This window comes from Heptranchias perlo, chromosome 1 (assembly GCF_035084215.1).
Source record: "Heptranchias perlo isolate sHepPer1 chromosome 1, sHepPer1.hap1, whole genome shotgun sequence".
NCBI classification, from domain to species: domain Eukaryota; kingdom Metazoa; phylum Chordata; class Chondrichthyes; order Hexanchiformes; family Hexanchidae; genus Heptranchias; species Heptranchias perlo.
In genome coordinates, this window is record NC_090325.1 from 174,779,694 (window position 1) to 174,791,717 (window position 12,024).

The following is a 12,024-nucleotide window of genomic DNA, read 5'->3' on the forward strand; positions in this document are numbered from 1 at the left end:
GACTGTCCAAAATGTGGATGTATAATTGGATGCCAGGGGTAGTCCTCTAGTGATTGTTTCTCAGTCCCACAGGGATTATTCTTTCATTGAATAACTGCTTACTTACTGCCAACAATGCATAAAAAAACCAAAACTTTTTAATTTACAATTGAGGAAGAGCTTGAAAATCTGTTCAGCACAAACCTTTAAATGAAAGTTTGTGTTTGTGGCTGTGAGTAAAGAATTAGAAGCACATCTTTCATAATTACTGCATTTATTCAGTTCGCCTTTCTGAATGCTGGATGTATTTTCCATGCCAGAATTTACAAGTTTTTATGTTTGTCTATCAACTACCATCTCTAATTCAATAACCCCTCCCTATAACACTGTCTCATGGACCAACAGGCATCATTCATGGCTCTCTCACTAATGAAGAGTCCGTATCAAGCACAGTTCCTTTAACATACCCCTGACTATAACATTCTTTATGTAACTCCCAGAGACATTTTATCAAGAGGGGAATTACTGTTTGTCAGTTTTGTTGTTTGCCTTTTCCTTCTTCCATTCCTTGATTTAGGCCAATGACTGTCCATTGTTTTTTTAAAACTCAATTGCATGCATTTTGCATGGCAGATTAATTTGGTATGGAGGCTTTTAAGTGATATGTTTTTATGTTTTTGATTTTGATGGGAAACTTCACCCCAATCATCATCATGGGTAAACTGAAAGGGCTCCATTATTACGAACTTGTGCTTGGTGATGCAGTGCTGTTTGCCAAGGAGATTGCAGGTGTGGCATTCCTTCAGGATCTAATTGTGTTGCAGGACACTTTCTCCAAACTTTAACAGTTATCTCTAGTACAATCGAATTTCTCTTCTCCCCCTCCCTCCCCCCAACTTGCTGCCCTCATCACCTCTGCATGCTGAGTCGTGCTAGGATATAGTTCCATTGACACACGTAGCCCTGTGGCACCTTACCCCAAGTAGCCATTCTTGTGTGTGAGTAGACTGGAAATCGATAGTCTGTTAGACTCTAGAGGGCATCCCTGCTCGCTATGATCCTGTCCTCACCTGACACCTGATATTCAATTCCCAATAAGATCCACTAGATATTGATTAGGATTAGAACCCTGGCTGTTTCTTTCCCCTTCTTGGCCCACAGGTGCTGAGGCCAGTTTTTGTGCCCAACTACTGCATTGACTGAGGTCAGATAATGCAATATAGATTGGGATTTCAATATGGGACATCTGGTCTGTATGGTGTAGTATCAGACCATACAGTACACTGCTCTCATTTTTTGAATAAACTTCTTGTTTTACTGCAGATTCTGCTACAAGTAGCACTGTGTCATTCTGGTTGGGGTGAAGTTTCTCTTTAAGTATAGCGAATACCGTGTCTTGATATGTTTTGACGTGGCTATGTTGAACTATGATTAGAATCAGATGAAGTCCAGTCTCCTGAAGTGGCTGAAGCTGGTGGAGAGGCCTTGGAGTCAGTAACAGAAGAGGCCGAAGTCCCTGCGGCTGAAACTATCGAGCAACCTGAAAGTCCTTCAACAGTTGTAGAACCCAACGAGAGCCCATTGGAGGGAGAGGCTTCAGCAGAAGAGGAAGTGACAGAAGTTGTGCTACCACCTGCTCCAGTCAAAGGTTAACCAACCTCTCCAGCCAGAAATCATATACTTCAGTAGAAGTATATCATAGCTTATCTCTCCTTCAGTAGATGGCTATCCCTTTTGTCGGCCTACGCAGGTTGAATTTACCTGAAATACAAGCTTATATGCAACATGTTTTCCACACATTCCAGATTCTTAACAAAATATTATGATGTCCTAAATAAATGTAAGCAAAGGATTAGAGGATATGTCATTGGCTAAAACTGAGACAGGAAAAATATCCATAAACCAAACTGACTGGATAAGTAACAGTGAGGATCTATTGTAATGATATTAGGACTTGGGATATTATTTTGAAACCAATTTATATTTTTATAATATAAATACAGAAAAATATCTCAGTTTGATTACCATGTATGTGTGTGGAATAATATTTTACAAATAATGCAAAACAAAACTTCAGCATATTTTCACAATTATTTTCTGCATTTGAAAATTATAACGCAAGTGTGATCATCCTTCAATTGTGTGATAAAATCTGGGTGCGTTGTGTCGATCTTTTTTTTCAACGATTTTTGGAAATGGAGCCATAGTAGGCTGACAATGGGAGAACTGTACTTTATTTTACCCTCTCTTGATTTCTCTGGAGATTTCCCTGGTTAGCATTCTTTTAGAATAACAGATTAATAATCTTCAGCATGAAATATGAGCACTAACACACTGAGCACTTTGGGAATTAACCCTTACTCACCAGTCTGTGGCTTCCAAGGGTGAGCATGTGTAAAGAGTTTCCTATTGGATATTTGAACTGTCTTCCGCAAGTTATAATGTGCCCTCCTTCACACCCCTTGCGCAAACCAATTTAATATTACATTTAAAACTTATTTTCAGTATTTATATATGTAATATATATAATATAAAAGATATAATTTATGCAAAATTTGTTAGTAGTTCTTCTGATCTATGGAAATGTTAGGCAGTTGAAATATTTACCTACATATGTCAGTGTATGGGGTTTGATCATCCTGTGTATATAGTTCAAGAAGACAAAAGGCCTTAAATTTTACAACTGCACTGTATTATAATAATAATAATTGTGGAGAATAATAATTGCCCAGATTTTGCTGTCAAAATAACGGTGAGGCAGATGGCACACACCGTTATTTATGTGGAAATGGTACAGCAACTTCAGGCGAAGGGCAGGTACGCACTTAAACTCAAATATCCAAAAGTTATGTCTGAGTTGCACCGCTCCTCCATTGGCTTCACGAAAATGATCTCGCTGTCTGGCTAACCATTGAAATGCATTTAACAGCGTGAAGTTGCTGTATTTGCGCAGTAGATATGAACTAAACTTGCCACACAAAGTTAAGTCTTGCCATTCCAGGCTAATTACCCTTTTAACGATGTGATAAGTGTTAACGACTGCCAATCAATCTCTATGGTACTGAAAATTAACTATTACAAATGTGGACTCATTCCTTCAGGCTTTAAATGTTGCTGGAGATTTTAAAAACGTAAAATGTACATTTTTTGTTTTACTTTTTCTTTCTGTCTCCTTTTTGTCTCTCTCTCTCTTAATCCAATCTTTCTTTCCCTCTCTTTATCTCTCTTTCTGTACCTGATTCGGCACTGAATTCACCCACTCTAATTTATACTTCCTTCTCAGTCCTTGCGCTGTTAATTTCACAATCCTTCAATCTAATTGGTTAAGGAGATGCACAGTTACTTGCCCTGTTCACTCAGGTCCCAGATGCCCTGTTTCCCTCGCTGCGACATTATCAGCTCGCACTTTCAGCAACTAGCCACACAAAAAATTTAAAAACCTAAACTTGCAAGGGCTAGCCTAACTAACTCCAATAGATCATGGGAACTCCCAACAAATTCTACATCAATTATATCTTTATATTATATATATTACATACATAAATACTGAAATTAGGTTTTAAATGTAATATTAAATCGCTCCACCATTGGCGGCCGTGCCTTCAGCTGCCTAGGCCCTAAGCTCTGGATTTCCCTCCTTAAACCTCTCCACCTCTCTACCTCTCTCTCCTCCTTTAAGACACTCCTTAAAACCTACCTCTTTGACCAAGCTTTTTGGTCATCTGTCCTAACATCTCCTTATGTGGCTCGCTGTCAAATTTTGATTGATAACGTTGCTGTGAAGCGCCTTGGGACGTTTTACTATGTTAAAGGCATTAGTTAAATACAAGTTCTTGTTGTTGTTGTTGTAAAGAAGTTTCTCTTGAATTCCTTATTGGATTTATTGTGACTATCATACATTTATGGCCCCTAGTTTTAGACTCCCCCACAGAGTGAGTCAGACAGAGTGGGTTGGCTGGAGATCAGACAACTTTTCCTTCTTTCCAGTGATCCTCACTGGAAGGTGTTCCATTTCATGGCTTTAGCTGGGACCTGAGATTACTATTCTCAGATAGTGAAATTGGGGTGTGTGACAGTGGATTCCTTTAATACGTTGTATACCGGTCAAAAATGTATTGGATTGAGTAAGATCACTGGGTGCTTTCGAGAACACAGGAAGGAGACAAAATTCATTCCACCAGCAAGTATTTTCTCAATTCACCAGCATCTTCCCTTTGGGAGAATATTCAAATTAAAAATAACTTGAGGTGAAAAAATACAATAATATTTCTTTAGGTTTGGGACACTAATCACTCCTTAGGCCCTTTAATTACATTTTATTCAAGGTTATTTCACGTGCTGCTGAAAGAACATAAGTGATTCCTTTATCCACATGTACCAGGGAGTAGACGAGCCAAAGATGTGTGTGCAGGGGGCAGGCGCAGAGAGGTGCACTCAGGAATAAAATGCCACATTTGACCAATTTCACATGAATGCCTTTCTTGTGGGTTCAAAGCCAATCAGACATTGCAAGCTAGATCAAAAGATACTTGCAGAACTAATGTGCAACCTTCAGAGCTGCAAATGTTCTAAAAATCAAGCCCCGTGAACAGGCAGAAACACACATATACATATGCACATTCAAGTATGCACACAGATACACACATGCACGCCAACAATACATACTTGATGTACTTGTACATAAAAATGCATGAGCTCATAGTCAGTGCTCCAGCAACACCTGACAAGTGGATCCCTCTCCAAAGCTCCTGTTGACATTTCTCCTTTTTCCACTGTCAACAGGAACCTTTCTGAACTGAGATATCAATGTATGCAGGATATCATTGGGTTAGTCCGGAATCCAGACATCAAGATGGAGCAGAATACCAAATCTAATGGAATGAAAATCTCAAATTTAGATAATTTATAAACAAATCAGATCAAAAAAGATAAAAATCATATTTACTAGATTTGAAAAGCCAAAGTAGCTGCATTCTTCTTGTGCTGGGAGGCTCAGATTTAATCTTGTTACATTTCTTATTCGCTCCCTTCCCTGCATTTGTGGTGATGTGTGACTCCAGTGTGCTTCAGGATGGGGTTAAACTCTTGGTTGATTTTGTTTGAGCAAAGCCGGGCATTTTGAGGGTAAATCTTTCTCACTCTTCTCTCTTGTCTACATTCTCTTCTCTCTGTATTTATGTTAAATAGTAGCTTTATTATTTGCTATTGTGGTGTTTCCATCATTGATCTTAACCAGAACAGCAAATGTCAAAGTAAATGTAGATTTTGATTTCCTCTTCAGAATTTTGTTTGTTATTTTACACCTTCCAGAGTAAAATGCCAAGAATCCATCTGTCCAAAATTGGATATCAGGGAGCGTGGTCTTGTTTTTGTCTTCCAGTCCCATTGGGAATTATTTTTCCCTGAATGACTGTTTATTTATTATCAATGATGTTTTTAAAAAAGATAAACTTTTTAATTTGTAATAGGGTAAGAGCTTGAAAATCTGTTCAGCAAAAGCTCTTAAATGAAAGTTGTGAATAAAGAGTTAGAAGCACATCAGTCAGCCTTTTTTGAAAGCTGAATGTATCGCCCCTCCCATCCCCTCTCCCATTTGCTTGCTCCCCTCATCTCCACTGCATGCTGAGTCATGCTAGGATACGGGTTCCATTGACACATAGAATCATAGAAAGTTACGGCGCAGAAGGAGGCCATTCAGCACATCTTGTCCTTGCCAGACAAAAAAGAGCTATCCAGCTTAATCCCACTTTCCAGCGCTTGGTCCGTAGCCCTGTAGGTTACAGCACTTCAAGTGTACATCCAAGCACATTTTAAATGAGTTGAGGGTTTCTGCCTCTACCGCCCTTTCAGGCAGTGAATTCCAGACCCCCACCACCCTCTGGGTGAAAAAATTTCTCCTCAGCTCCTGTCTAATCCTTCTACCAATTACTTTAAATCTATGCCCCCTGGACACTGACACCTCTACTACAGGAAATAGGTCCTCCCTATCCACTCTATCTAGTCCTGTCATAATTTTATATACCTCAATTAAATCTCCCCTCAGCCTCCTTTGTTCCAAAGAAAACAACCCCAGCCTATCCAATCTTTTCTCAGAACTAAAATTCTCCATCTCCTCTGCACCCTCTCTAGTGCAATCACATCTTCCCTGTAATGTGGTGACCAGAACTATATGCAGTACTCAAGCTGTGGCCTAACCAATGTTTTATACAGCTCTAGCATAACGTCCCTGCTCTTATATTCTATGCCTCAGCTAATAAAGGAAAGTGTCCCGTATGCCTTTTTAACCACTGGATTTGCCTGTGCTGCTACCTTCAGGGATTCGTGGACATGCACTCCAAGGTCCCTTTGTTCCTCTACACCTCTCAGTATCCTCCCATTTATTGTGTACTCCCTTGCCTTGTTTGCCCTCCCCAAATGCATTACCTCACACTTCTCTGGATTGAATTCCTTTTGCCACTTTACTGTCCATCTGACCAGTCCATTGATATCTTCCTGCAGTCTACAGCTTTCCTCCTCACTATCAACCACATGGCCAATTTTTGTATCATCTGCAACCTTCTTGATCAAGACCCCACATTCAAGTCCAAATCATTAATATATACCACAAAAGCAAGGGACTTATTACAGAGCCTTGCGGGACCCCACTGGAAACAGCCTCCCAGTTGGAAAAACACCCGTCATCCATTACCCGTTGCTTCCTGCCACTGAGCCAATTTTGGATCCACTTTCCCTTGGACCCCAAGGGCTTTTACTTTTTTGACCAGTCTGCCATTTGGGACCTTGTCAATAGCTTTGCTAAAATCCATGTAGACTACATCAAACTTATTACCCTCATCGACCCTCCTTGTTACCTGCTGAAAAAATTCATTCATGTTAGTCAGACACGACCTTCCCATAACAAATCCATGCTGACTGTCCTTGTTTAACCCATATTTTTCTAATTGATGATTTATGCTGTCCCTCAGCATCAATTCCAATAATTTGCCCACCACCAAGGTTAGACTGGCCTATAATTAATCGGTCCATCTCTTTCTCCCTTTTTAAACAGCGGTACAACGTTAGCAGTCCTCCAATTCTCTGGCACCACACCAGGGAGGATTGGAAAATGATGGTCAGAGCCTCCGCCATTTCCTCCCTTGCTTCTCTTAGCAGCCTGGGATACATTTCATCCGTGCCTGGTGATTTATCTATTTTCAAAGATGCTAAACCCCTCAATACTTACTCTCTCACTATGTTCATCCCATCCAATATTTCACATTCCTCCTCTTTAACTACAATCTCTGCATCATCCCCCTCTTTTGTGAAGACAGACGCAAAGTATTCGTTAAGAACCATACCCACATCTTCTGCCTCCACACATAGGTTACCTTTTTGGCCTCTAATAGGCCCTACTCTTTCTTTAGTTATCCTCTTGCTCTTTATGTGTTTATAAAACATTTTTGGGTTTTCCTTAATTTTACTTGCCAGTATTTTTTCATGCCCTCTCTTTGCTTTCCGAATTTCCTTTTTAATTTCACCCCTGCACTTTCTACACTCCTCCAGGCTTTCTGCAGTATTGAGCTCTCGGTTTCTGACATAAGCTTCCCTTTTTGCCATATCTTACCGTGAATACTTCTTGTCATCCAGGGGACTCTAGATTTGGCAGTCCTACCCTTTTTCTTTGTGGGAACATGGTTACTCTGAACCCGTTGAATCTCCCCCTTGAATGCCTCCCACTGCTCTGACACTGATTTACCTTCAAGTAGCTGTTTCCAGTCCACTTTTGCTAAATCACTTCTCAGCTTAGTAAAATTGGCCTTTCTCCAATTTAGAACTTTTACTCCTGTTTTATCTCTGTCCTTTTCCATAACTGTGCTAAATCTAACTGAATTATAATCACTACCACCAAAATGCTCTCCCATTGATACTCCTTCCACCTGCCCAGCTTCATTCCCTGAAACTAAATCCAGAACTGCCCCTCCTCTTGTTGGGCTTGCTATGTACTGGCTAAAAAAGTTCTCCTGAATGTAATTTAAGAATGACCTTTTGCACTGATTGTATCCCAGTTAATATTAGGGTAGTTGAAATCCCCTACTATTACTGCCCTATTGTTTTTGCACTTCTCAGAAATTTGCCAACATATTTGCTCTTCTATCTCCCTCTGACTGGGTGGTCTATAGTACACTCCCAGTAGTGTGACTGCCCCTTTTTTGTTCTTTAGTTCAACCCATATGGCCTCATTTGATGATCCTTCTAACATATCATCCCGCCTCACAGCCGTAATTATTTCTTTAACCAATATTGCCACCCCCCTCCTTTTTTATCCCCCTCTCTATCTTGTCTGAAAACCCTGTAACCAGGAACGTTGAGCTGCCATTCCTGCCCCTGTTTAAGCCATGTTTCTGTAATAGCTAAGATATCATACTTCCACGTGTCTATCTGTGCCCTTAGCTCATCTACCTTATTCACTATACTCCATGTATTGAGGTATATACCATTAAGCCCTGCCAAACTCCTTTGTTGTCTAGTTTCTAACCTTTGTTTCCTCTGCCTTCCAATCTCACTTACTAATTTTCTGCCTTCCATTTCCAGCACTGCTTCGCTCCCTTCTGAATCTACACTCCGGTTCCCATCCCCCTGCCAAGCTAGTTTAAACCCTCCCCAACAGCATTAGCAAATCTCCCCGCGAGGATATTGGTCCCGGCCCTGTTGAGGTGCAACCTGTGCAGCTTGTACAGGTCCCACCTCCCCCAGAATCGGTCGCAATGCCCCAGGAATCTAAAGCCCTCTCACCTGCACCATCTCTCCATGCATTCACCTTCTCTCTCCTCCTATTTGGATACTCGCTAGGGCGTGGCACCGGGAGTAATCTGCAGATTACTTCCTTTGAGGTTCTGTTTATTGATCTCTTTCCTAACTCCTTAAAGTCTGCCTGCAGGACCTCATCCCTCTTTCTACCTACGTCATTGGTACCGATATGGGCCATGACCTCTGGATGTTCATCCTCCCCCTCCAGAATGTCCTGCAGCCGCTCAGTAACATCCTTGACCCTGGCACCAGGGAGGCAACATACCACCCTGGAATCTCGTCTGTGGCCGCAGAAACGCCTATCTGTTTCCCTAACTATAGAATCCCCTATCACTATTGCTCTCTTGACCTTCATCCTCCCCCCGCTGTACAGCTGAGCCACCCATGGTGGTGTGGACTTGGCTCTGGCTGCACTCCCCAGAAGAACCCTTTCCCCCACCAATACTGGTTAGAGAGTGAGATGCAATCAGGGGACTCCTACACTACCTGCCTGGTCCTCCTTGTCTGTCTGGCGGTCACCCAGTCCCTCTCTACCTGCAATCTCTTAAGCTGTGGGGTGACGACCTCCTGAAACGTGCTATCCACGTCCACAAGGAGCCACATGTAGCCCTATGGCACCTTGCCCAAGTGGCCATTCATTTTGTGTGAGTGCAGACTAGGTATCGATAGTCTGTTAAACTATAAAGAGCATCCTTGCTCACTATGAACCTGTCCTCGCCTGACACCCACACACAATCAGTCCCCAGCAAGATTCACTGGATTGGTTGGGATTAGAACCCTGGCTGATTTTTTCCCCTTCTTGGCCCACTGGTACTGAGGCCAATTTTTGTGCCCAATTGCTGCTTTGACTGCGATCACATGATGCAACACAGGTTGGGATTTCAATATGGGATCCCTGGTCTGTATGGTGTAGTATCAGACCATGCAGTACACTGCTCTCATTTTTTGAATAAATTGCTTGTTTTACTGTATATTCTGCTACAAGTAGCACTGTCATTCTGGTTGGGGTGAAGTTCCTCTTTAAGTATAGCGAATACTGTGCTTTGATATGTTTTGACGTGGCTATGTTGAACTATGATTAGAATCAGATGAAGTCCAGTTTCCTGAAGTGGCTGAAGCTGGTGGAGAGGCCTCGGAGTCAGTAACAGAAGAGGCCGAAGTCCCTGCGGCTGATGCTATCGAGCAACCTGAAAGTCCTTCAACAGTTGTAGAACCCAACGAGAGCCCATTGGAGGGAGAGGCTTCAGCAGAAGAGGAAGTGACAGAAGTTGTGCTACCACCTGCTCCAGTCAAAGGTTAACCAACCTCTCCAGCCAGAAATCATATACTTCAGTAGAAGTATATCATAGCTTATCTCTCCTTCAGTAGATGGCTATCCCTTTTGTCGGCCTACGCAGGTTGAATTTACCTGAAATACAAGCTTATATGCAACATGTTTTCCACACATTCTTAAAAAAAATTATGACGTCCTAGATAAATGTAAACAATTTTACAACACCAAGTTATAGTCCAGCAATTTTATTTTAAATTCACAAGCTTTCGGAGGCTACCTCCTTCGTCAGGTGAACGATGTGAAAAATCGTTCACCTGACGAAGGAGGAAGCCTCCGAAAGCTTGTGAATTTAAAATAAAATTGCTGGACTATAACTTGGTGTTGTAAAATTGTTTACAATTGTCAACCCCAGTCCATCACCGGCATCTCCACATCATAGATAAATGTAAGCAAAGGAATAGAGGATATGTCATAGGCTAAAACTGAGACAGGAAAAATATCCATAAACCAAACTGACTGGATAACTAACAGTGAGGATCTATTGTAATGGTAATAGGACTTGGGATATTATTTTGAAACCAATTTATATTTTTATAATATAAATACAGAAAAATATCTCAGTTTGATTACCATGCATGTGTGTGGAATAATATTTTATAAATAATGCAAAACAAAACTTCAGCATATTTTCATAATTACTTTAGTGCATTTGAAAATTATAACGCAAGTATGATCATTCTTCAATTGTGTGATAAAATCTGGGTGCGTTGTGTCGATCTTTTTTTTCAATGATTTTTGGAAATGGAGCCATAGTAGGCTGACAATGGGAGAACTGTACTTTATTTTACCCTCTCTTGATTTCTCTGGAGATTTCCCTAGTTAGCGTTCTTTTAGAATAACAGATTAATAATCTTCAGCATGAAATATGAGCACTAACACACTGAGCACTTTGGGAATTAACCCTTACCAGTCTGTGGCTTCCAAGGGTGAGCATGTGTAAAGAGTTTCCTATTGGATATTTGAACCGTCTTCCGCAAGTTATAATGTGCCCTTCTTGTGCAAACCAATTTAATATTACATTTAAAACCTAATTTCAGTATTTATATATGTAATATATATAATATAAAAATTATAATTTATGCAGAATTTGATGGGAGTTCTTATGATCTTTGTTTATGTTGGGCAGTTAAAATATTTACCTACAAATGTCAATGTATGGGGTTTGATCATCCTGTACATATAGTTCAAGAAGACAAAAGGCCTTGAATCGTTACAACTGCACTGTATTATAATAATAATAACAATAATAATTGTGTGGAGAATAATAATTGCCCAGATTTTGCTGTCAAAATAACGGTGAGGCAGATGGTACACACCATTATTTATGTGGAAATGGTACAGCAACTTCAGGCGAAGGGCAGGTACGCAGTTAAACTCAAATATCCAAAAGTTGCGTTCGAGTTGCATCGCTCCTCCATTGGCTTCACAAAAATTATCTCTCTGTCTGGCTCACCGTTGAAATGCATTGAACAGCGTGAAGTCGCTATATTTGCACGGTAGATACAAACTAAACTCGCCACAGAAAGTTAAGTCTTGCCCATTCCAGGCTAAGTACCCTTTTAACGATGTGATAAACAACTGCCAAACAACCTCTCTGGTACTATTACAATTGTGGACTCTCATTCCTTTAATTGTTGTTAGATTTTAAAAATATAAAATGTAAACTATTTTGTTTTACTTTTCCTTTCTGTCTCTTTTCTCTCTCTCTCTCTCTCTCTCTTTCTATATCTGATTTGGCACTGAATTCACCACTCTAATTTACACTTCCTTCTCAGCCCTTGTGCTGTTAGTTTCATAATCCTTCAATCTGGTTAAGGAGATACACAGTTGCTTGCCCTGTTCACTCAGGTCCCAGATGCCCTATTTCCCTCACTGCGACGTTATCGGCTCACACTTTCAGCAACTTGCCACACAAAAAATTTAAA

At 40.7% G+C, this 12,024-nt stretch overlaps 1 protein-coding gene across 1 annotated transcript in view; it reads left to right on the plus strand.

Annotated features, from left to right (window-relative positions):
- mgarpa (mitochondria localized glutamic acid rich protein a) overlaps nucleotides 1-10,270 on the plus strand; it is a 43,750-nt gene extending 33,480 nt beyond the window's left edge. The window contains exons 4-5 of the mRNA XM_067994089.1: nucleotides 1,415-1,627; nucleotides 9,849-10,270. Coding sequence (XP_067850190.1) covers nucleotides 1,415-1,627; nucleotides 9,849-10,066 — 431 coding nt within the window. The 3' untranslated portion in view covers nucleotides 10,067-10,270. The remainder of the gene's footprint in view (nucleotides 1-1,414; nucleotides 1,628-9,848) is intronic.
- Nucleotides 10,271-12,024: the final 1,754 nt, after the last annotated feature.